The 25,373-nt window shown below is 44.2% G+C and overlaps 1 protein-coding gene across 3 annotated transcripts in view; it reads right to left on the reverse strand.

Annotated features, from left to right (window-relative positions):
- EEFSEC (eukaryotic elongation factor, selenocysteine-tRNA specific) overlaps positions 1–25,373 on the reverse strand; it is a 249,492-nt gene that overhangs the window by 145,738 nt on the left and 78,381 nt on the right. For 2 of the 3 annotated variants that reach the window (XM_059390446.1, XM_059390444.1), the window contains exons 2-3: positions 15,653–15,860; positions 4,865–4,966 (exon numbers count right to left, since the gene is read on the reverse strand). In XM_059390446.1, the coding sequence (XP_059246429.1) occupies positions 4,865–4,966; positions 15,653–15,860 (310 nt within the window). The remainder of the gene's footprint in view (positions 1–4,864; positions 4,967–15,652; positions 15,861–25,373) is intronic. The other variant, XM_059390445.1, reaches the window with a different exon arrangement.

Raw genomic sequence — 25,373 nt, forward strand, 5'->3', positions numbered from 1 at the left:
CTGATCTAAAAGGAAAAACCTTACTCTCTCACCATTGCATATGATGTTTGTTATGGGTTTTTCATGTAGGCTTTTTTTCTTTTAAAGATTTTATTTATTTGACAGACAGAGATCACAAGTAGGCAGAGAGGCAAGGGCAGAGGGAAGCTGGCTCCCCGCTGAGTAGAGAGCCTGATGTGGAGCTCAATCCCAGGACCATGAGATCATGACCTAAGCTGAAGGCAGAGGCTCAACCCACTAAGCCACACAGGCACCCCTCATGTAGGCTTTTATTACACCGATTGTACTTCCCTTCCTAATCTGATGAAAAGGTGTTGAATTTTGTAAAATGTTTTTTCTGCATCAATTGAAATGATCAGATGGTATACTGCATTAAATAATTTTTTTGTATGTTGAACCATCCTTGCATTCCAGGAATAAATTCCATTTAGTTGTGGTGTATAATTGTTTTAGAATGCTGCTAAATTCAGTTTTCTAACATTTACTGAAGATTTTTACATGAATGTTCATAAGGGATTTGGGTCTTCAGTATTCTTATGGTATCTTTTTCTGGCTTTGGTATCAGGGTGATGCTGGCCTCACAGAATGAGTCAGAAAGTGCTCTTCAGTTTGTTTGGAAAATCTTAGGAAAAATGGGTTACTACTTCTTTGAATGTTAGAAGTCGCCAATGAATCAGATTGAGAGCTTCTCTTTGTTAAGAGATTTTTGAATAATGATTTAATCTCCTTAGTAGTTACAAGTATATTCAGATTGTCAATATATTTATGATTTAGTCTTTGTAGGTTTTGTTTTTCTACGACTTTGTTCACTTCATCTAGGTTACCCAATTTGTCTGGCTGTTCATAGTACTTTCTCATAATCCTTTTAATTTCTATAGAATTAGTAGTAATGTCTTCACTTTTATTTCTGATTTTAATAATTTGAGTCTTCTCTCTTCTTAGTCCATCTAGCTAACATTTTGTCTATTTTGTTGATCTTTTCAAAACCAACTTCTGGTTTCTGTGATTTTCTCTATCGCTTTTCTTTCTCTGTTTCATTTTTCTCTTCTCTAATCTTTATTAATAATTTCCTTATGTTATATTTAAGTTTAGTCTGTTCTTCTTTTTCTAGTTCTGCAAGTTGTAAAGTTAGATTGTTGCTTTCAAATCACCCTTATTTTTTAACATAAGATTTTATAACTATAAATTTTCCCCATAACACTGTTTTCATGGTATATCATAAATTTGGTATATTATGTTTTGGTTATTATTCATCTTTAAGTATTTCTAATTTCCCTTATGATTTCTTCCTTGATCCATGGGTTGTTTAAGTGTGTTAATTTCCACAAATTTGTGAATTTTCCCATCTGACTTCTGTTACTGATTTTTTACTTCATCCTGCTGTGGTCAAAAAAGGCATTTTGTATGGTATCTACCTTTTTAAATCTACTGAGACTTAATCTGTGGCTTAACAAATGGCCTATCCTAGAAAATGTCCCATGTGCATGTGGGAAGAACATGTATGCTATAGTTGTTGGATCAAGTGTATAGGCCTGTTAGGCTAGCTGGGTTATTGTGTTAAGTCCTCTATTTCCTTATCTTCTGTCTGGTTAATCTGTGATTTTGACATCTCTGGCTACTGTTCTGGAGCTATTTCTACCTTCAATTCTGTCAGTTTTTGCTTCATATATTTTGATGGTCTGTCATTAGGGATGTAAATGTTTATAATTGCTATATCTTCTTGCTGTATTGGACCTTTTATTAATACATAGTGTCCTTCCTTGTCTCCTATAATCTTTTTTTACTTAAAGTCTATTTTGCCTAATATTAGTCCCCCCGTTCTCTTCTCATCATAATTTGCATGGAGTATCCTTTTCCAACCTTTCACATTCCATTGATTTGTGTCTTTAGCTCTAAAGTGAGCCTCTGGTAGAGCACATATAGTCGGACCATGTGTTTTTATCTATTCTGCTAATCTCTGTCCTTTAATTGGCAAGCTTAAACCATTTACATTTAAAGAAATTACTAATAAGGAAGGACTTCTGCTATTATGCTATTTGTTTTTGATATGCCTTATAGCTTTTTTGTCTCTTATTTCTTGCATTATTGTCTTTTTTGGTGTTCAGTTGTTTTTTTATGTAGTGAAATACTTAACTTTCTCTCTCTCTCTCTCTCTTTTGGTGTATATTCTGTTGCTATTTTCCTTGTGGCTAACATGGAGACTACATTTAGCATCCTAAAGTTACAACATTCTAATATGAATTTATACCAGCTTAACTTCAATAACATTAAAAAAAACTGTTTCTATACAGCTCTGACCCCATCCTTTTCTGTTGTTCATGTCAAAAAATTACATCTTTTCAAAACCATAAAACTAATTATTCTTTTAAATATATTAATCTGTTAAATCACACAGAAAACAAAATGTAGAGTTACAGACCAAAGTTACAATACTACTAGCTTTCAGACAAATCATTGCTTTTTTTTTTATATGTATTAGTCTCTTAAGTCATGTACAAAAAACACATGGAATCACACACCACCACCATGACAACTTTTACAGTTGTCCATGCAAAATCATTATTTCATCATAGAACTTCAAGTTACTATCTAGTTTCTTTTCATTTCACTGTGCAACTCTTGAGCATTTCTGCATGGCAGGTCTAGTGGTAACAAAATCCCTCAGCTTTTCTTTATCCAGGAATGCCTTCCTTTCTCCCTCACTTTTCAAGGATGGTTTTGCTAGATATAGGATTCTTGATTGCCAGGTTCCCTCCCCCACCTTTAGTACTTTGTATATAATGTGCCTACTACTTTCTGGCCTCCATAGTTTCTGACAAGAAATCTGCTGATTATCTTATTGAGGATCTTTTGTGTGTGACAAGTCACTTGTTTTCAAGATTTTCTCTATGTCTTTGACTTTTGAAAAAGTTTTGGAATAATATGTCTCAGTGTAAGTCTCCAAGTCCATTTTACTTGGAGTTCACTGAGCTTCTTGGATGTTTATATTAATGTCTTTCATAAAACCTGGGAAGTTTTCAGCCATCATTTCTTCAGATATTCTCCCTGCCCCCTTTCTTTCTCTCTTCCTACGACTCCCACAATGTGTATGTTGGACCACCTGACGGTGTTCCATAGGTCCCTCAGCCTCTGTTCACTTTTCTTCAATTTTTCTTTTTTTTCTTCAATTTTTCTTATCTCACACCTGATAATTTCCACTGTGCTATCTTCAGGTTTGTCAATACTTTCTTCTGCCTGCTCAAATCCATTTTTAAATCCCTCTACTGATGTTTTTTTCTGGTTATTGTATTTTTCAGCTCCAGAATTTCTTGCTTCTTTTTAGTTTATCTCTTTATTGATATTTCCATTTTGTTTATACATTTGCTTTCTTGATTTTCTCCACATTTTCCTCAATTGAGTGTTTTTAAGATAGTTATTTTTAAGTCTTTGTGTAGTATATCTACCATCAGATCTTTCTCGAGGACATTTTCTGTTGATTCTTTTTCCTTTGACTGGGTCATACTTTCCTGCTTCTTTACATGCCTTCTGATTTTTTGTTGGAAACTGGGCATTTGAATCAAATAATATGGTAACTCTGGAGATCAGATTCTTTCTGGTTTTTTTTGTGGTTGGTCTTGGGAGTTTTGCTTTATTTTTTCTTTTTATTATTACAGGCTGTCTCAGCCTAAAGTATAAAGTCTTCTCAAGTCTTATCTGAGCCTCTCCCTGGGCATGCATGGTCACTTTGTAATTCCCCCTGTATGTTTGCAATTGTTTCTGAATGTCTTAGTGTTTAATGTCTGACTTCTGAAAAATGAAGGGGGTACCAGAAAAAAGGCACTGGTCCTTCAAATCCTTCAGAAATCACTTCAGCTGGTGGGGAGGGGTTGTAAAAATGGAGGGATGTATAAGAATAATGACTGCCTATCTGTGTGCACCTCTGTGATCAGAAGCAGCAATGTGATCAGAGCACAGAGCTCTGATATTTGGAGAACAGAATCATTTTTGCCCACTCTAGTTCCTGCGAGCTGTGTATAAGCTGTTCTGGGAACACCTGCACAGGTGCCTGTCATGAGACTGAGGGATGCGGAATGGATAGCTGCTATTGTTCCAAGAGCTAAAACTGATTGTAATAATTGCAATTTATTGTCTAAGCCTTCTCCTTGCAAGTCTTCAAGACTCCAGTGTTCCAAAATAATTATATCAAACATATTCTGCCATCATAATTGTTACGCAGATAGGGAAACAGATTTCTTGTGCTTCTACTTTCTGCCATCTTCCCAAAATCCTCTCCATGAATTTCTGCCATCTTCCCAAAATCCTCTCCATGAATTTCTGCCACATCCAAGTACAACCTCAGACTTCTTTTGTCTGATGTATAATGTAAATCCCTCATTGTGAATAACAACACTTTCTTAAGCTTCTTCAAGACCCTTAGCCATTCCTTTACATTTCCCCACCCTGACATCCAATGGGAAGGAGGACAAAGGACCCAGTCCAACAAGAGGTAACAGAAGGCAGGAGTCCAAGAAAAACTGCCATTATTTCCCTGGTCTCCCTACCATGTCTAAAGGAACCCCCTATCTGACCCCTATCCTCTGGCCTCCCTTTACCAACCCCTCCATTACTGTCTCTACACTCATACCTGCTGCCTTTCTGCATTACACATTTTTCTTCTCTTGGGGTGGAGAGAAACCCTGCTGTTTGACACCATCCACCCCCAGCCACTTTCAATCAATACCCAATTTCAATCAATACCCAATACCCAATACTCTCCCCACTCACATTTCAAAATCACTATCAGTTCTGTTTACTCACCAGGAGCTTATGCTTGATTTCCTTACAATATCACTCTGTCTCCCCATTCAAGCTAAGGGATATTTACCGAGCCATCTCCTCTGTACTGGCCTCCATGAAGGTTGTCCAACAAATAAAAGGCTCCCAAAGCAATGCAGCAAGAGGGTCTGGGGCACCAACTGAGAGTTGACTGTTAAGAGGAATGGGGGAAGGGTCACAAAAGAGAACTAAATTCCTAAAGGTCAAAAGCAACTCTCCAGTGGTCAAGTCAATGTTCTTTCTTCAGATTCTCCCCATCTGTGACCATCAGTCAGCTGACTCCCCAACCTCTTCACCCACAACACCAAGTCTTTATTCCCATGGTCCTCCAACAGGGCCTCTGCCTCCTCGAGAAGCCGCTCTTCCTTCCCTATTCACTGCCAAGTCTCTCCCAAGAGCACCCTGGGAGTCCAGCTCTTTTCCCCCAAGACTGCTGTCCTCCAGGGGCTCCCCACACTCTGATGAGCTGTGTCAAGGGTCCTCTGTGGATGGTTCGCATATCTGTGTCTGCAGGAAAGAACCCTTTCCAGCACTGTAGTCATATCCCATTCTCTGCCAGCAAGCACTTCCCAACCCTACCTCATTGGTTTCTGATCAAGGAACAACCTTTCTCTGGTCTTTAAAGCCATCACCAGTTACATGGTCATCACTGTCTTCCTCAGTCATTGCATTTGGTCAGTTCTTCTCCTGGGATCTGGGTCCAATCCATCCCCTGATTTTCATTCTCAACAAATTCCACCCTGGGTCAGGCCCTTACCATCCCAGGCCAACTACTCTCCAAAGTTAGTGTATGGCCCTATACCAGGCATTGACCATGGCTGTAATGACCTTCCTGTCATGACCTGTGATGACCTCTGAGGTATCTACACACTTTCAGGGACTCCATGACTGTCCCAGATGAAACCCAGCATCCAGGCTGGTCCACAAGGCCCTCTATGGTCTGCCCCAGCCTCCTCACACTGACTCAACTCACCAAACCCCCTGGGAACATGGATAAAACCCAAGTCTTTGTCTAGTGCCAAACTCTATTCTACTGCTGCCCCCACTCCCCTTCCTTCCTCTGCCTATCTAAAGCTAACCCTGGTGACAGGCGACTTGAGGCAAGGCAGAGAGAATGGGATTGTAAGCAAAAAGCCTAGGCCCGTAGAACTAATTTCCAATGCACAGCTGAGTTGTCACTCCACCTCACTCAGCCTCCACTTCCCTGTCCTACAGAAAACAGCATGACCTACACTGCAGGGCTATCTCCCACCCCAAATAAGCTAAAGTGTGGAAAGCACAGTAGGGAATCTGGTAACAGTCCTTAGAACCAGGGCAGCCACTAGTTGCCTGCATCCCTCCTGAGTGGTCTGTGCCCTGATCTGCATCATATATTCTGAACTTGCCCCTGCTTGGTTATCACTTGACTTTTGGAAACCAATAAAAGCAGCACCTGGGTGGCTCAGTCAGTTAAGCACCCAACTCTTGATTTCAGCTCAGATCATACTCTCAGGGTCAGGCTCCCCACTGGGTACAGGGCCAGCTTAAAATTCTGTCTCTCCCTCTTCCTCAGTTCCTTGCCACTTGTGCATGCACACGCACTTTCCTCGCTCTCTAAATAAGTAATAACATAACATAAGTAGTAAGTAACGTAACATAACATAACGTAACATAACGTAATGTAACACCAATTCGAATTCCTGACTCCCAGATCAGAAGGCAATTCACCTTCTCAGAAGCCCCCATGCTACTCAGAGGAAGCTAACTCAGCTCTCCTCTTGAACTGCTCAGCAAATCTCCCGCTTTTACCTCTTCCACCCCTTGGTCTTTCCTGCCCGAGTGCATGGGAAGTACACTCTTTAGAACATGGGGGGGCTTGGTTCAGTTGGTCTTTGGCTCCATGTCCTTTAAAAAAAATCAGGCTTTTTTTTAAAAGAAGAAAGGAAGTAACTGTGACACGCTGGAGCTCCCTAAAGAGCAAGTTCTCCGGGCCACTGGCTGTCCAAAGGTCAGTGTGACAAAATGAGGCAAGTTCAGAGGAGAGATTCCAAACAGGACCTGTGACCCACTCACCACTCAACTCCAGAGCAGCCCAGACAGAGAATGCTGCCCTCACAGAAGTGGCAGAACTGAGATATTTGCCCAGAAAGGAGACACTTTGGAGAGGGAAGGAAGGAGGAAAAAGAATGATAAAGAAAGAAATAGTGAGGGAAGAAATAAAAACACCAAGGAAGAGAGACAAAGAAGGCAAGAAACACAAGAGAAAAAGAAAGAAAAGGAGAGGAAAGGAGTGGACAGCCTGCTCTGTGCTAGCTCCATGCTACGTGCTCTCGTGTGATCTCAGCATCCCATGAATAGGGGCTCTGACCCCTATTTTCAGAGAAGCCAAGGGACTTGCTGGGGGCTGCCAGGGGTCCCAGGGAGTAAGTGGCTGGTCTGTAGGAGTCCAGAGTCCAGGCCTCTCCCATGACGGAGGAGAGGAAGAGTCCATTCTCAGTCCAAAGGGAGGACTTCAGCCACGGCAGTCAGTGAACCAGGACCCAACCACAAGCCAGGGCCCAGTACATGTGCATCATCTCTGCTTACACTCCATGAGCCTGAGGCCCAGACGGACAGAGAAGGCTAAAAGCGTGCACTAAGAATTCCAGCGATTAACCATAAAGCTTTCGGAAATTCAATTATTTTTTATCCAAACCCTTTTGGGCAATGTATTGTAACAAAACATAACGGCGTGTTGGGCTGAGTAGCTGGCCCTTTCCCAGGCTCAAGAGAAGCTGGCCTTGCTGATTTCCTGAATACGCCACACACTGGAGATCCTGGCTTCTAGAGGCAGAAGTAAAGTTCAGCAGCCCCTAAGGGGACAAGAGGCCCCTCTTGCCCGAGTTTCAGGTCCAGACTGCTGTCTGTGTTCTAGGAGCACAAGAGGCTCCAACCAGAGATGTCAGAAAGAGCCCTGGGCCTAGCCCCACAGCTCAGCAGTGCAGGCAGGAGCTGACCTGGAGCACATTCAAATGCTCCTCCTGTTCCCAGCACCCACCACTCCTCCAGACTCCCCACACAGCTGTAGGACATCACAGTTCCAACCAAGCTCAGACATGCTGACTGTGCATGTAGGCTGACCTTCGACAACACAGAAAAACGATCTAAGATAAGTTAAAAAAAAAAAAAGTGTGCGTGCATGTGTGTGCGCATGCATGTGTGTATAACTCATGTAAAAGACATAAAGAAATAAAGCACAGGTTTCCCCAGTCTCTGAAAGTAGGCCATTCCTCTGAAACCTTCTGTGAGGCAAAATGGCATAAAGTGAAAAAGCAATTACCATTCGTTTATATAGAAAAATGAGTGTTCCCAGACCCAAAACATAACCTCTCCTAGGTTATTCTGATACGTTAGGACACATCTACTTACAGATGTACAAAATAAATAGACATAAGGCACAGATGCTCAGAGACACAGTTCAAAGTGATGGCAGCTGGAGGCTGAGATGCTGAGTTCTCAGGGAAGGGGCTTGGCAGCACCACTCTAAGGACAAGCTGCGAAGCAGACGCTGTACACTATTGTTGCTTTTCGTCTTTTCTCATAAAAACAAAAATCCTCTTCTTCAGATTTCCCTCAGTTAGCAAAAGCACATACTAATAAGGTAGGTCTTGCATGAAAGCCAAGTGGTGTAATGCAAACTTTTTGAAAAGCAGGGGATGGGGCACATGGGCGGCTCAGTTGGCTAAGCGGCTGCCTTCGGCTCAGGTCATGATCCCAGGGTCCTGGGATCGAGCCCTGCATCGGGCTCTCTGCTCAGCGGGGAGCCTGCTTCCCCCTCTCTCTCTCTGCCTGACTTTCTGCCTACCTGTGATCTCTGTCAAATAAATAAAATCTTAAAAAAAAATAAAGGAAAAGAAAAGCAGGGGACACTTGTGTAAGTTGTTGATTTGGAATAGTGAAATTCAAAATGGCTGGTATTTAATACTTTAGTTTTCTAACCTGTCAACCCAGACACAAAGCCTCCCCCCGCCCTGTTACTATGGGAAATCCCTGGTACGACGCTAGGCACACAGTAGGTGCTCCACACCTTATGGCTATTATAGCTGAGTACCTACTGTGTGCCATCAAATGCTCCCTCAGAACGTATGCTGTGAGGCTAAACTTAATCAGCTCAAAAGAAGAGAGACCGACTCAGAAAGATAAAGAGAGTTGCCCAAGACCACACAGCTAGTCAGCCACAGAGCTAGTAGGAAACACACACCTTGTAAGTCAGCTGGGCAGCCGCCCAATCACTTGAGACTTGGCATTCCACTCAACTCCAGGGAGGGAGGCAGGGCCAAGGGAGCCCCGGGTGGGCTCTCAGCAGATGGCCTTGCCTAAAACAGAAATAAGGAAACAGAAAGTGTTTAAAAAGCAGAAGGAAACAGAGGGAGTCTGGGAGAAAGATGCATCAAGGATGCTGTCAGATGATAACATTTAGTGGGAAAATAAACAGAAAAGCCTAGAACACAGAACAGTGTCAATGTTGTGATAACAACTACCTCAAATTATGTACATGTGGGAAAGACTGACAGGGATCCTAGGGAAAGAACACTTTAATTTGATGCACCGGGGAGATTGTGGGTATATTTTTATCTTCTATTTTGATTTCTGTTAACATTGATAAATGCTTATGCAAGAGTAATTTTAAATGCTTTCAGAGATAAAGAAATCACAAAGAAAAACAATCAAAGAGTTTGACTACACAAAAATTAGAAACTTCTGCATGTCAAAAAAAAAAAAAAACGACTAAAATGGAAAGACAACCAACAAATGCTGAAGACTTATTTGTAGCAAACATGACAGGCAAAGGGTTAATTAATAACAACATCTTTGTTAATCTCAAACACTCCTAAAAATCAAAAGGAAAGCATTAAAATCACAAGAGGCAAAAAACAAAATGTATAGGTCTAATTCAAACACACAAAAGCACAACTATTTTAAACACTTAAGGAAAAATGTTTAACGTCTCCACTAATTACAGAATTACATATTAAAACAAGAGTAACATACCATTTCTACCCAACTAAGTTTCAAATATATTTTAAAATTAGAAGCCAAAGGTAGCTGTGAATACATCTGTGTAAACAGTGCAAACCCTTTTGGAAAAGAAGAGGGGAGTGCACAATCACAGATCTGAAAGGACTTGTGCCCTTCAATGTCTCAGAAGGAAAAAACCCCAAAATACGGAAAATGTTTAAGGATGGTCAAAGATGTTCACCCCAAGGTTGTTTATTTATAAGAAGGAAAACTTACACCAATCTAAAAGGCCTACAATGGAGTGATGCTCACATGAGGAAGGGCTATACAAAATGTTAAATAATGAAAGCAGAAATCAAAAATGCAAATAGCTCATGATTAAAACTACATGGGTTTTTTTTTTTTTTTTTAAGATTTTATTTATTTATTTGACAGACAGAGATCCCAAGTAGGCAGAGAGGCAGGCAGAGGCGGGGGGTTGGGAAGCAGGCTCCCTGCGGAGCAGAGAGCCCAACATGGGGCTCAATCCCAGGACCCTGGCATCATGACCTGAGCTGAAGGCAGAGGCTTTAACCCACTGAGCCACCCAGGGGCCCCACAACTACATGTTTAAAAGGAAGAACTGAATTCAGCGAAGCCGCAGGGCACAAGATCAACACACAAAAAACTGTTGCATTTCTGAACTCCAGCTGAAAACAATCTGAAAAGGAAACTGAGAAGGCAGCTCCATTTATAATGGCATCTAGAAGAATTAAATACTTGGGAATACACCTAACCAAGGATGTGAAAAACCTATATAATGAAAACTACAAAATACTGATTAGGAAAATTAAAGAAGATTTAAACAAATGGAAAGGCATCATCATGTTCATGGATTGGAAGACCTAACACTATTTAGATGTCTGTACCACCCAAAGGGATCTACAGATTCAATGAGATCCCTATGAAAATTCCAACAACCATTTTTTGCAGAAAATGGAAAAACAGATTCTCCAATTCATATAGGAACTGCAAGGGGCCTCAAACAGCCAAAATAATATTGGAGAAGAAGCAGAAAGCTGGAGGACTCAACGTTCTAACTTTGAAACTTACTACAAAGGTAAACAAGGTAGTGTGGTACTGGCATAAGGATAGACACATAGACCAATGGCACAGAACAGAGAACCCAGAAATAAACCCACACATGTGTAATCAATTGATTTTTGACAAGAGTAAAAGGGGAAAGGGCAATCCTTTCAACGGTGCTGGGAAAACTGGATAGCCACGTGCAAATAACGAAGTTCGGCCCTTAATTTACATTACATATAAACTTATACCATATATTAAAATTACCACATATAGAAATAGATAAAAGACCTAAACTTTAGAGCTAACACTATAAAAGTCTTAGGAAAAACACTTGGGAAAATCTTCATGACATTGGATTTGGCAACAACTTCATGGATAGGACACCAAAAATACAGGAAACAAAAGAAAAAATAAATATATTGGATTTATCAAAGGTAAAAACTTTTGTGCCTCCAAAGACACTATGAGGAAAGTAAAAAGTCAACTTATAAAATAGAAGAAAACATTTGCAAATTATGTATTTGACAAGGGATTGATATCCAGAATATATAAAGATCCCCTACAATTCAACAACAACAACAAAACAAACAACAAAAACATGATTAAAAAATGGGCAAAGAACCTAAACAGACATTTCTCCAAAGAAGATATCTGAAAGGCCAACTGGTATATGGAAAGATGTTCAACATCACTAGTCATTAAGAAAATGCAAGTTAAAACCACAATGAAGTATCACTTCATACATGTGTTAGAATGGCCATTGCCAAAAAGACAAGGGGTTAACGAATGCTGGTGTGGATGTGGAGAAAGGGGAACCCATTGGCACTGCGGATGGGAGTGTAAATTGTGGCAGCCATTATGGAAAATAGTATGGAGGAACATCAAAAAATTAAAAATAGAACTGCCATATGATCCACTTCTGGGAATATATTCAAAGGAAATGAAAACACTGATTTGGAAAGATGTTCATTTTCGCTGCAGCATTATTTATAATAGCCAAGACATAGAAACAACCTGAGTGTCTGTCGACGGATGAATGGATAAAGAAGTTGTGGTATCCGTAAACATAGAATGGAATATCATTCATCCGTAAAAAAAACAAGGACATCCCACCACTTGCTACAACACGGATGAACCTCAAAGGCACTATGTTAAGTGAAATAAGTCAGATAGAGAAAGACAAATAGTGTGTGATTTCAACTTATCTGAAGAATCTAAAAACACAAAAACAAAAACACAAAAAAGCAAAACCCAGAAAGAGAGCAGATTTGTGGTCACCAGAAGCAGAGGGTGGGGGGCGGGAGAGAGGGAACTAGAAAAGGTGGTCAAAAGATACACACTTGCAGTTTTAAGATAAACCTGTCCCAGGTACAATGTGATGACTAGAACTAACACTCCCACATGATATACAGGAGATGTGCTAAGAGAGGAGGTTCTAAGAGTTCTTGTCACAGGAACATTTTTTTCCTTCTATTTATTGTATTTTTATGAGAAGATGGATGTTAGCTAAACCTACTGTGATAATCATTGCACAACATATGTAAATCAAACCATCACGGTGTCATGGCTTAAACATATATTCATTTATGTCAATTATTTCTCAATAAAACTGGGGGGGGGCACAGCAAAAAGGGGGTTGGGGAAATGAGATACCACTTCATACCCTGTAGGATAACTATTTTAAAAAAGGGGGGGAATGACGAGTGCTGGCAAGATGTGGAAAAATGGAAACCCTCACACACTGCTGGTGGGTATGTTTAATGGTGCAGCCACTGTGGAAAACAGTTCGGTGGCTCCTCAAAAAAGTTAAACATAGAACTACCACATGACCCAGCAATTCCGCTCCCAGCTATAGACCCAAAGGAAGTGAAAAAGCAGGGACCTGAATGCTATTTATACACCAATTTCAGACAGCATTATTCACAATAACCAAAAGGAAACAAGCCAAGCATTTATCCATAGACAAATGGACAAACCTTATTTTGTTTGTAGAACACTATTTGTATTCTTTATAGAATACTATTCACTAGGAAGGAGTGACATTCTGACACCGGCTATAAGGATGGGCCCTGAAAGCATTATGCTAAGGAAAATAAGTCAGACACAGAAAGCCAAATACAGGATTCCACTTTTGTAAGGTACCTAGGATAAGCAAAGTCAAAGAAACAGAAAGCAGAATGAAGGCTGCTCAGGGAGGGGTAGGAGGAAAGGAGTTCTTGTTTAATGGGTACAGAGTTTATGCTGGGGATTCTGAAAAAGTTTTCAGCATAGACAGTGGTGATGGGCACACAGTTCTGTGAATGTATTTAATGCCAGTGAATCTGTATATTTGCAAATGGGTAAAATAATAAATATTATGTTATGCAGATTTTACTATAATCTGCGTAATGTGGAGAAAAAAGAGGGGTCAATATAAATACACAGTGAAAAGACAGGAATGAAATAAACCCAAATGTCAGCAGCTATTCCGAGAAAAGAAATCTTTGGGTGGCTTCCTCTTTCTTTTAATCATTTTTCTCTAATTTCCAACTTTCTTTCAATTGCTCTTTGGATGGGAAAAAAATTACGTTTTTAACAGGCTTCATGTTTTCAGGTTTTGATATGTACATAATTCATCAGTCTAGATTTTTTCTTTTTTAGGTAGAAAGTTTCTTTGCTTTTGGAGCAGCATTTACAAAGGATTTACTTCATAATGGACCATAAGTAAAGGAAATGTCATTTAAAATAATCTGAAGTTCTCTGCTGCACATAAATGAAAGCTAATGTTCTCTTACAACTCGGCTGGCCCCAAGGCTCCTGAACCTGCTGACTACAACCTGGCAGGGGGCAAATCCTTTCCAGTAGGAGTTGTTCTCCCTGCCCTCTGGGCACTGAATGAGGACAGAAGAGGTTCAGGAGGATAATTTGCCCTGGATGTGTGACTAAGTTCATAATTTGACCTTTAAGCAATAAATTAAAATAGGAATAGTAATTTAAAATGCAAGTCAGAATTTGCCTTAAATTTAACCAATCGAAGTAGTTAATATTAATTCATCCTTAATAGTATCCCAAGCCCTTCGCAGAAGGTCCCATTTATATAGCAAATGATACTGACATTGTATTGGGTTTTTATGCAGGAGTCCAAAGGACCTGTTCTCCCCTTTCTGACAAGTAAATAAAACGGCAGGGAGATCAAATAACTCACTAAAAAGAAGATATAATTTTTTATCTTCCTTTTTACAGTCTCATATCCACTTCCGTTGGGAATAACAAAGTCTGAATTCTTATGCAACACTTATCTAAATGTGTCGATTTTATCGGATTGATGAATTTTGCTAACAAAAGGCAGCGCTAGGAAATCTTTTATGACATATTTGGCCCATTCACAGGCCTGGAGCTTTAATTTAACCAACTTGAGAATTCTGAGGGAGAGCTGCAGGTGTTAGATCTGAAAAAAAAATCATAAATGGGAAGGCATATCAATCTTTATGACGGGGAAACAAAAACACTCTCTACTTGCTTGCCCTCCACAGGCAGGAGAAGGAGAAGTAGAAGGAGCAGGATATTGTCTCGGGCTGCATAGCAAAGAGGAAGCTTCGCTGTCTCCCAGTGACCGCTATTTAGTATTGATCAAAAGGCGCTGGCCCGCAGAGGAAGAGAGGAATTGATAAAACAATGAGGTTTGCCAACACTCTGTGCTCAACAAGGACGTTTTCTCATTTTCTTGACCACATCAGAGTAAGTCACTCCTGCAGCCGCCTGAACAAGCCGGTGGCTCTCTGTCCCACAGTCCCCCCTCCCTCCAACTGCCCTGCAACAGTGCCCAGCAGCACTGCTACCTTGCCACCCCCATGGACCATAGCAGAGTCAATCACTCGACAAGTCCTGTTGCTTCTCCTGTTAAAGGTCTCCCCAGTCAGCCTCTCCTCCCTCCACAGCCTGAACGCAGACCACACTTCTCTCCCTGGGAACACCACCATACTGCCTCTCCCTGTCTGTTCTCCACTCCCCCAGATCCTCGTCACCAAGCCATCCTTCCACCTGCTGCCAGCCATCTCTGGATGGGAGAACCTTTCGGCCACTTCCTTGCACAAACTCTTTAAGGACTCCCTACCTTCTGTAACACGAAATCATAAACCCGTTGCCATGAAATACTACGAAGTTCCTTTGTGATTGCCTTTCCCAGTTTCCCTTCCAACAGCAAAGTCTGCCCATCCATCCATCCATCTAATTTTACAGGTCTCTGTGACAGAAACATCCAGGTGTCCACCAAAACCAATGTCCCCCTTTTGATAACCCAGCTGTAGCTAAGCAGATGGTGAGGGGATCCATTTCCTGGCCTCTCTGACACCAAGGCATGGGTGACATAAGCAGATGGGACTGAGTCCTCCCTCACCCACAGAATCTGTGGGAAGCGTGTGTGCCTCTTCTAGGTCTGGGAATTCCTGACACTCTGGACCCTCCTGCAAACGTGAACACAGTAGCGCCTGAGCCTGGCTATGCCACCACACAGCGGAAAGACAGCAAGATGGAAGAAGCCTGGGTTTCTGAATGCTGTGCAGAGAAGAACCCCCAACAGGTCACGTTAGGAAATTCCTAGAAAATCAACTTCTAAATTTCCTTATGCTTCTGTATTTTTTGGTCTCTTGCAATAGCATCTTCGCCTTTGCCCTTGATGAGAGTAAGTGCCAGGCAAGATCCCACTCACTAGGACCCACAGCTGATACCTGTGTGCCCAATCTGTGTTAATGAGATGAAGTGTGCACCAGAGCCAGCTTATACAAGCAGACACTCCCTTCAGTAACAAACCTACTTGGTGTTCTCCAGGGTCTTCTGCATTTTCTTGGTCATTTTATCAATCGCTGCCTGTCTCTTCCCTTCAGCTAAGAGGTCTGTTTTGTTCAGCACCACGATCAGCTTCTGGCAGGCAATCTGCCCAATCACAAGGCACTCTGCTGACTGGGTCTGCATCCCTTTAGTCACATCGATGACCAGCATCATCAGATCAATGATCTGGGCCCCTGCAAGGAGAAAGAGAAGACAAGGTTAGAAAGGGAAATGGAGGAGAGGACGCTCCAGAAAGTGGCCTGATGTTTGAGGTTAAGCAAAATCAGCCAAATTAAAGTATTAAGACAAAAGTGGGTGGGGTGGGAAAGGAACAACCCCCACATAGCTCCTAGCCCCGGCTGCAGGGGAGGGACTCTGACCACCTGATTCCACGGAGTCCTCATGACAAACCACCATGAGGGATGGGCGTCTCACCTCATCTGGAGAGGAGGAAACTGAGGTCCATGAGACACAGTTAGCTCACCCAGAGCCCCAGAGCCAACATGCAGCAGGGCTAGGGAACCACCAAACCCACCCATTTTACTGCCTCAATCTTCTCACTTTCATTCCATCCTACCAAGGAAAAAATGTCCAAGCAGAAAAAATCTCAGTTGTAGACTTGGTAAATGCCTAGAAATCTGCCTTGCCAAGACAGCAGACAGAAAGACCAGAAAACTCACAGGGAGGCATGGGGTTTGTCTCCTCTGTGGCTCCTGGGTCTTCCTCACACGGGAGTTGGGTTTAGTTGTGATCCTCCCACCCATGGCTCCGTTATAGCTACTCGTTTCTTTTGTCCTTTCTGTTCTGGGTGGGAAGCTCCTGCTCTTTCAGGGAGGGTAGGGGCAAGTCAAGGTTCAGCTACCTCAACAGTGAATACCATGTATGTGAGTATGTGAGTGAGAGTGTGTGTTTCTATATATATATGTGTGCGTGCATGTATACATATATGTGTGTGTTGTGTGTGTGCATTCTGTATGACGTATGCATGCCTGGTTATGAGCATCCCCTAAATACACAGCCACACCTGAGCTGAACAACAGCAGAGGGACAAATTTCAGAGGAGTCCATGAAGGGAAACTGCCCTGACCCACGTTGGGGAGACTAATGAATGGGATGTGTCCTTTTAAATAGGATGTGCAGTCGTTTTACCAAAGAAAAAAGTGCTATTTTGGGTATACAGGAATATGCAGATATTTACCCCTTCGCCCCAGAAGGGATTTTCAGGACCCAATTATCATCATGGTGATACCGAGGAAGCCTGCTCTGTGGGTGACCAATGACCCAAGCTCACCCCTGGGAAAGGAGGGAAGGTGAAGAGAGGCAGTCTTTCCTGTTGGCACATTTACCATGTGCGCTCGTCAACCACCTAGTCTCCACAACCAGTGTTTCAGACCAGGTGGAACTCAGAGTCTCAGGGTGCCTTGCTCTAGACCAATCGGCACCAAAGAACACCAGACACTAGGGAGCCTAGCGCCGCTACTAAAGCACTCTTTCCTGGCCACCTCTGACCTGTACTATTCCTCCAGCATCCCCCAGGAGAAAGAGTAGGTGTCTCAGCTCTAGGCAGGCCTCAGAATGTCCCAGCTATCCTTCCCGCCCCTTTGCTCTGCCCTCCCCAGCCCCTTCTCTACCTCACCCTGTTCCAGGGACAGAGCGGAGCTGTGATCAAAGGGGCCTGGCAGAGCAGGCCAGTGCTCACAGAAGCCAGCACTGGCATCTCCCTTATCCTACCAGGAAGTAGAGCCTAAGCCTTGGTACAGCCACGAGGGGGGATGGGGGATATACTGGTTCCATTACCTATACTTTTTCAACCACTGAGGCCTAAAAACCTCACTTCAAACCAATGAAGACCCCCATTCATATCTACCAAATCTCTGGGATCCATATCTATTGTGGCCCCAAACCTCATAATGCACACATCAGGCCCGCATCAACCGCCCCCTAATAGGAAAAACTTGTCCTTCCCATGGGACTTGCCCCTGTGAAATCCAAACAACCTCCCAGAAAAAACTTTCTACAACTATATGGCTGATTCATAACACTGAGCCAGGTTCAATCAGTACCACCTCTATGAAAGTCAATTCGGAAAGAGCTATCAGAATTCACATGGTCTTTGACCCAGCCAACACCACATACATGTTCGTGCTTGTTGTAGGTACAGCTGGGAAACAGGCAAATGTCCATCAGCAGGGGACATGTAAAAAAAAAAAAAAATACTGTTACCTCCATGCAGTACAATACTATCCAGCCATGAAAAGGAATGGAGAAGCTCTTTATTTACTACTACAGAACAGTCTCAAAAGGGAAGTGAGTGACAAAAACAAACAGCGGAACAATGGCATCTGTGTCAAAAGGTGGGGAAAGGTGTGTATATGTGCTGTGAGTGATCGCTTCCATGTGCATAAAACATGTCTGAAGGAATCTAAAAGAAACAACTAACTTTTGAACAACTAACAAGAAATGGCATGGAGTTAGAAGGAGAGCTGACTTTATCTTCTTCTGCACCTTTTTTTTTTCATGTTCGTCATTTATTTTTTAATAACTTTCTATTTTTTATCAACATACAATGTATTATTAGCCCCAGGGGTACAGCTCTGTGAATCACCAGATTTACACACTTCACAGAACTCACCATAGCACATACCTTCCCCTATGTCCATAACCCAACCAACCCCTCCCTACCCCCCTACCCGCCCCTGCAACCCTCAGTTTGTTTTGTGAGATTAAGAGTCTCTTATGGTTTGTCTCCCTCCCGATCCCATCTTGTTTCATTTTTTTCCTTCCCTGCCCCAAACCCCCCACTTTGCCTCTCCACTTCCTCATATCAGGGAGATCATAAGGTAATTATCTTTCTCTGACTGACTTACTTCGCTCAGTATAATGCCCTCTAGTTCCATCCACAGTCGTCGCAAATGTTAAGATTTCATTTCTTTTGAAGGCTGCATAGTATTCCATTGTGTGTGTATGTATATATGTATATACACCACATCTTCTTTATCCATTCATCTGTTGATGGACATCTAGGTTCTTTCCATAGTTTGGCTATTGTGGACATTGCTGCTATAAACATTGGGGTGCATGTGCCCCTTCGGGTCACTACATTTGTATCTTTAGGGTAAATACCCAGTGGTGTGATTGCTGGGTCATGGGGTAGCTCTATTTTCAACTTTTTGAGGAACCTCCATGCTGTTTTCCAGAGTGGCTGCACCAGCTTGCATTCCCACCAACAGTGTAGGAGGGTTCCCCTTCCTCCGCATCCTCGCCAGCATCTGTCATTTCCTGACTTGTTAATTTTGGCCATTCTGACTGGTGTGAGGTGGTATCTCATTGTGGTTTTCATTAGCACTTCCCTGATGCTGAGTGATATGGAGCACTTTTTCATGTTGTTCTGCACCTTTTTTTGAAGATATTTTTATTTGAGAGCAAGAGTGTGCGTGCACATGAGTGGAGGGAGGGGCAGAAGGACAGAGAGAGAATCTCAAGCAGACTCCCCAAAGAGCATGGAGCCTGACTCAGGATTCGATTTCACAACCCTGAGATCATGATCTGAGTTGATATATCCAGAACCAGACATTTAAATGACCGAGCCACCTAGGTGCCCTCTTCCATACCTTTAATTTTTTTTTAAGTTTATTATTTCTTTGAGAGAGAAAGACACAGCAAGAGAGGGAACACAAGCAGGGAGGAGGGGTAGAGGGAGAAGCAGGCTTCCCACTGAGCAGGGAAGCCCGATGTGGGACCTCAATCCCAGGACCCTGAGATTGTGACCTGAGTAGAAGGCAGACACCCAACCGACTAAGCCACCCAGGAGCCCCATATACCTTTAAATTTTAAATAGAGGCATGTACAATCCACTCAGAAATAAACAAAATTATGTAAGTACACAACTAAAGTAAGAAATAAAACACTGATCTGTGTTTTTCCCCTGCTAAGAGCCCTCGCTGTCCTCTTACTGAAAGGGAATGTGTGGTGTGACTTTGGGCCCCCCTTCTAACTCGTAGTCCAGGTACACTCTCCCTGCACTGAGCACCATGGTGCACCTCAGAGGCCTTCCGGGTGCTCCCTGCCCTGCCCCAGGGGCATATGCATACACCTGTGAATACACAGAGAGAGAGAGAGAGAGAGAGAGAGAGAGAGAACGCGTGAGCCTGAGCCTAGCCCACCCCAGAAGATGTGACCTTTCCTCACGTCCTCCCACCACAAGCAAATCTGTCACCAGTCACAAGGACGTGTGGCCAGGTGTTGAGGGAGGGTGGGACAAAGCATGCAGGTGAGTGGGAGAAGGAAAGCCCTGGGTTCCCAGCCTGTGAGCCATTCTCTGGGAAGACTGAAGAGCCACCTTCACACAAAACGGTCGCAGCACCCGACCAGCTGACCCCCAACTGTAGTGGGCAAAGCAGTGCCTACAAAGGCAAGGCTACTCTATCTCATGGATGACATAAGGACTTTTCAAGAGTAATTCCAACTGCCTGGTCTCCCTCTAGAACCTAAACATCATTCCCTATCTAACGCAGACTATCACCGACCCCACTATACAGATGAGGAGTTTGGTCACTTGGTCACTTGGCAAGTAGGTGTTAGAGGAGCAATTTGAATGCTGACACCTGTTCCCACCTATGTGCCACATGGCCTGTCCTTCCGCATGGGGACCCAGCCCCTCTCCAGCCTCTTCTCCCACAGTCCTCACCTACTCCCTGCTTCAAGTCACACCCCACGATTATTCTCACCCTTCCCTGCCCTGCTTTTGTTCCTGCTCCCCTACTCAGACTTCACCTGCCCCCAGCCCTTCCTCCCTGCTGACACCAAAGCTCAGAGCTTACAGACCGCAGCCTGGGCTGTCGGTCTGGATTTGTAGCACCCAGCACAAGACCCAGTTCGGGCACAGCCTGGGCAATCTTTGTTGGGCTGACCTGAGCAAATGATAGCTCCCCCCATGTCCCGACTCTGTTCTTTCTCAGAGATTCAGTTCCCTGTTGGTATATAACACTACCCAGGAATGCCTTTGTCTGGGCCCAGTAGCTGGAAAGGGAAGGACTCATGAATTCCAGGCATTTAGCCAAGCTCACAGATGATGCCTGTTGGGCTCCTGGGGACAGAAATGAAACTGGCCTGACAGACCCAGGAAGACAAGTGAAGCCAGGCCCTAAACTCTCAGGCTAGTCAGGATTTCCTCTGTGGCCTTACTCCAGCATCTACAAGCCACCATTGTTGCGAGAGGCACACAGATCTGCTCCAAAAGGCCAGGCTCTTCAGCAGACCTGTCGCAGCATAGCCAACATCAGGCACTTCTAAGGAAACCAGAGGTCACGGCGACTTGACAGGTCCCACTGAGAACCAGGGGTCAGCAGCAGGCAACTCTGCCCACTGCCCAGCAGCAGCTCTCAGTCACTCCCGCTTCTTCATCAAACTTTTGATCAGACGACAGGAAGTGACATAACTGGCCCGTCTTGTCTTTTTCAAAATCCCCAGTATTGCCACAATATGAATCAAACAGTGTCATTCCCAATTCCCACGAACCCAGAGTAGGAAACCATTCTGAGAGGAGAGGGGCACAGCGAGCGAGTGGGCGGGAAACACAAGTCAGGAACTTGCAGCTTACAAATGACCCTCTATATTTTTCCGACTATCAGGGCTTTTCATCTAGTTGTTCTGACTATAGATCCCTTTAAAGGTTTGCAGAATAATTATAACAGGGTTAAAGTTTCTCAGTACTTTAAAAAGTTGTAATTTCCAATCTGTAGATTATACATCTTAATCATTTCAAAAATAAAAAATAAAGAAAAACTCACAAAGGTCAGCATTTAACAAAGTTATCTGTGAAATGTAATTTTCCTTCTAAGACTCCAGAAAAAAAAATGTGTGTTCAGAGAAAAAATGTTTCAGCTAGAGAAACAGAACATAAAACTTGAAACATTTTAGCAAGCTCAAAATCACATCTTTAACCATAAAATTTGATTTTTTTCATCAAAAGCTATGAACATCCAAAAAAGGAGAAAATAATATTAAATCTAAAATGAAGAGAAATGTATTTTTAACTGGTGACTTACTAAATATTCAATAAACAATATAAGTATATTGTCATCAATAATATACAACTCGAGTGGCCATGTCTATCTTATTATTATTATGACCCAAATGCATCAGAACTCCATGTGCCTCAGCGTCCTCGTGAGCTTCGTGAGCGTGAGGATGGGAACGAGCCCAGCCAGTGGGCCTCAGTGAAGACTAAAGGACACATCACGTGGGGAGGGCTCAGAACAGCACCTGGGCCATAGGAAATCTTCAATATCGTAAACAGCTCTGATTGCTTTTCCTTCTACAACTCCACTGTGGCACGCACATGGTAGTCTACAGATTTGCTTCTCTTCACTGCACCTCAACCTTGCCATGTGGTTATCACAGATGAGAAAACAAAGGCCCAGAGAGGTGAAGTAACCAAGTCAAGGTCAGGAGCAAGAACTCAGTCAGAGCAATGTGAACTTGGGCCCACCGACTTCTTTCTACCAGAGCATCCTGTGGCCCTGAGCAATCCTGTGTCCAGAGTGAAGAGCTCACTCTGTACGTGGTTGGGGACACATGTGCATGCCCCTGTGGGTGTAGGAGAACAGCACAGCAGGGGTCCGAAGTGCCCCTCAGGGCCCAGGGCAGGAGGAGGAGCTGCAGCTCCACAATCCAAAGGTGCTATCATTATTGCTATTATTTTAATTCATTTATTCAACATATTGCTTGTTTCTCCATTTTATGGGCAAGAAGACTGAGGCTCAGGCAGGTTAAATAACTTGCCCCAAACTGTCCAGCTACGATGAAAACCCACTACTGGATTGACACCAATATAGGCTCCCCTGCCCTGGCCCTGAGGCTCTGCCAGGAGGGGTCAAGACTTCCATCACATGGCGGCCACTTGGCCCCCTTATGGAGAGTCCACTCAGGTGTGTGTCCATTTTGTGCATCTCAGTCTTCCTCCCTTTGCATACTGTCCCCAAAGTACAATGACCTTGATTTCCCCCTTTCAGATTCCTACTGGCACAATAGAGTGTACATCGGTATATTGGGGATGTCTGCCTGCCCTCCACAGCACAGAATCAGAGGGTCTGGAAGTGGAGGAAGCTTAGCAAAGAAGGTCAATGTCCAGGTGGGGAGCCAAAGGCCACATGTGGGAGGAAGAGGTGAGAGCAGGACTTGGAGGCACCCAACCACTGGGCGGCCTCCGCTTCCTCATCTGTAAATCAGAATCTAAACAAAGATGCCCACAGCAAGAGGCTGGCAGGGGACTCAAAGGGGTAAGGCCAGCAGAGTTCTCACTAAGCAGAGCTGCATTTAGGGCTGTCAATGCTGAGCCAAGCTCTCAGCCCAGCCTCACATTCAGAGTCGCACTGCTCCCACCCGTCCAGGAGCCCCCTACTTCCCCGCAAACACATGTGGACAAAGGAGTGAGGTTACCAACTGATGTGGGGTATGGAGAAGGAAGAGCCTGCCAAGCGGTCAGGTGTGGGGTCCCCATGGCCTCCATGGGCCTAGCACCCACCAGGGCACAGGCAGCATGTCTGACTTGCATACACTGTCTGCCAGCCCCTCTCCTCGCCCTCCCTACCTCTCTCCAGGACCTGCCTCCCTCACTGGAGTCACATATTGGCAATGTCCCATGCCACTACACAATTGCCATGGGTCACTCTGCCCACTGTAGGATGTGCCGGGTGTCCAACAGACTGGAGGCACTGGCCTGGCCCAGCCCCTCCTGTGTGGGATCACAAAGCCCAAGGAGGTCCCAGTCACAGGAGGAGGCCCCAATGCCTGTGACCCTTGTTCCTCCCAGATGATCGTTTTCATGAACATCTTCAAAGGGAAGTTTTTTAACATTATTTACCCTCTCTGAGCTCTAGTCCCTCATCTGTAAAACAGGGACCATAACTCCATTTTGATTCCTATGGACCTGGTGGAAAATCTGACACGGAGGTTGGAGGCAGCCCAGAGGGATGGCATACTTGCAAGTGGGACACGTGAGCAAAATAATCCTTAGTGGGAGTTGCTGCCCTTTAGTGGGAGGAAAGCAGCAGCGGCCTGGAAGCCCACCTGCAGTGCCCTGGCAGGCACCGGAGAGATGCAGGGCAGGGAGGCAGGGAATCCGAGTGGCCCGTCCCCAAGAGCAGGCACCCCCCACCCCTGTCAGCTTCGTAGCCTCAGGCAGACAGACCTCCTGACCTCTCCGAGTCTGGGATTCCTCCCCTGTAGCCTGCCAACCCAGAGACCAACATGTTAAGAGGCAAGGGCCTGCAAAGCACATGGCACATACTAAGTGCTCAGTAAACACAAGCTGCTATCCTATCAGTACTTGTATCATGATTCCCGGCACCATAAAAGCTCCAAAGCGACCATCTCCTTCCTGCAAAGGCCCCATGCCCTTTAAAGGCTGAGAAGAACAGAGAATATTAACAGCAGCATGGAACAAACACTACCAATACCTGCCCCAATCCAGCAGTATCCACAATAGTGTCAGTATCCACGTGATAGTATAGTGATAGTGACAGATACAGCGAAAGTGACAGTATCCACGATAGTGCCACAGGGGGCACTGGTGAGTGCCAGCCATAGCAGCAAGCCCTGTGCCTGCCAGTGGGCAGGAAGTCCTTATTGTTCTAACCCAGCCTGCAAAGTTAGGGTCCTCCACGAACATCTTTCCAAATTCCACCAGACCAGCAGGGAGACACCCAAGCAGAAGAATCTGGGCAGGCAGGACTGGACATCTTCAATAAGTCATCAAGGTCCCACGGCACATTAACAACCCTGCCTGTCCCCAAACTCCCTACTGCCTCATACCCTGGCATTTATGCCACCTGCCGGCTCCTAACAGGTACACGGGCTCACAAGCCCCACTTGATGTGTGTTTGCTCTGCCCTAACCAAAGCCCATGAGGAGGAGACTCTCCCATTTTAATACAGAGAAATCTGAGGTCTCATCACATCACAGTAAACAGGAGAGGCAGGGCTAGAACCCAGGGCTGACTAACTTAAAAATGTCTTCCTTTTCTACTGCCAGCTGCCTCTTGGCCATTGCCACATCTCCTGGGAACTCTCCAGCATCATGAAGAGCAAGCGGGAAAGGCCCTAAGGACGGGAGGAGGAAGGAGAGCTAAAAAGGTGTAAAGACAAGCCGCCAGTGTCCTCATCCTCCAGGACGCATCCCAAACCAGAGGCACGATCCTCCAGGAGGCAGCGAAAGGAGGCATTCATCAGCACCAAAAGAAACCCCGGAGGAGAACAATGGGAGCGATGTTAGCAGTGGAAGAACAGGGGAAACAACAAAGAGAGCCCGTGTAAGAGACCAAGGAAACAAATACACAGCTGCTGACAAGACCAGACAAATAGAGGTGCTGGGCCCCCGCCAAAAGGAAGAAAAGCCAAAAAACAATAAACGCTGGAGACTGGTGGCAAAACCCCCACAGAGCTGAGGGAGGGCAATGGTGCGGATAGACTCACGGGCTGTGAGACTGAGATCGGGGTGAGTAGCCTTCCTTCTCTGGGCCTCCCTGTCTACATGTGTCAACCAGGGGATGGGGGTGGGGAGAAATACTCACCTGGGACACAGGGACAGCAGGCAGCTGTCTAGATAAAACTAAAGTTGAGGCTCTACCTCACACATCACACCAAAATAAATTCCCAAGGACCAAAGCTTTAAAAATAAAAATATAGGGGCCTCTGGGTGGCTCAGTG

Source organism: Mustela nigripes, chromosome 2, assembly GCF_022355385.1.
Source record: "Mustela nigripes isolate SB6536 chromosome 2, MUSNIG.SB6536, whole genome shotgun sequence".
NCBI classification, from domain to species: Eukaryota; Metazoa; Chordata; class Mammalia; order Carnivora; family Mustelidae; genus Mustela; species Mustela nigripes.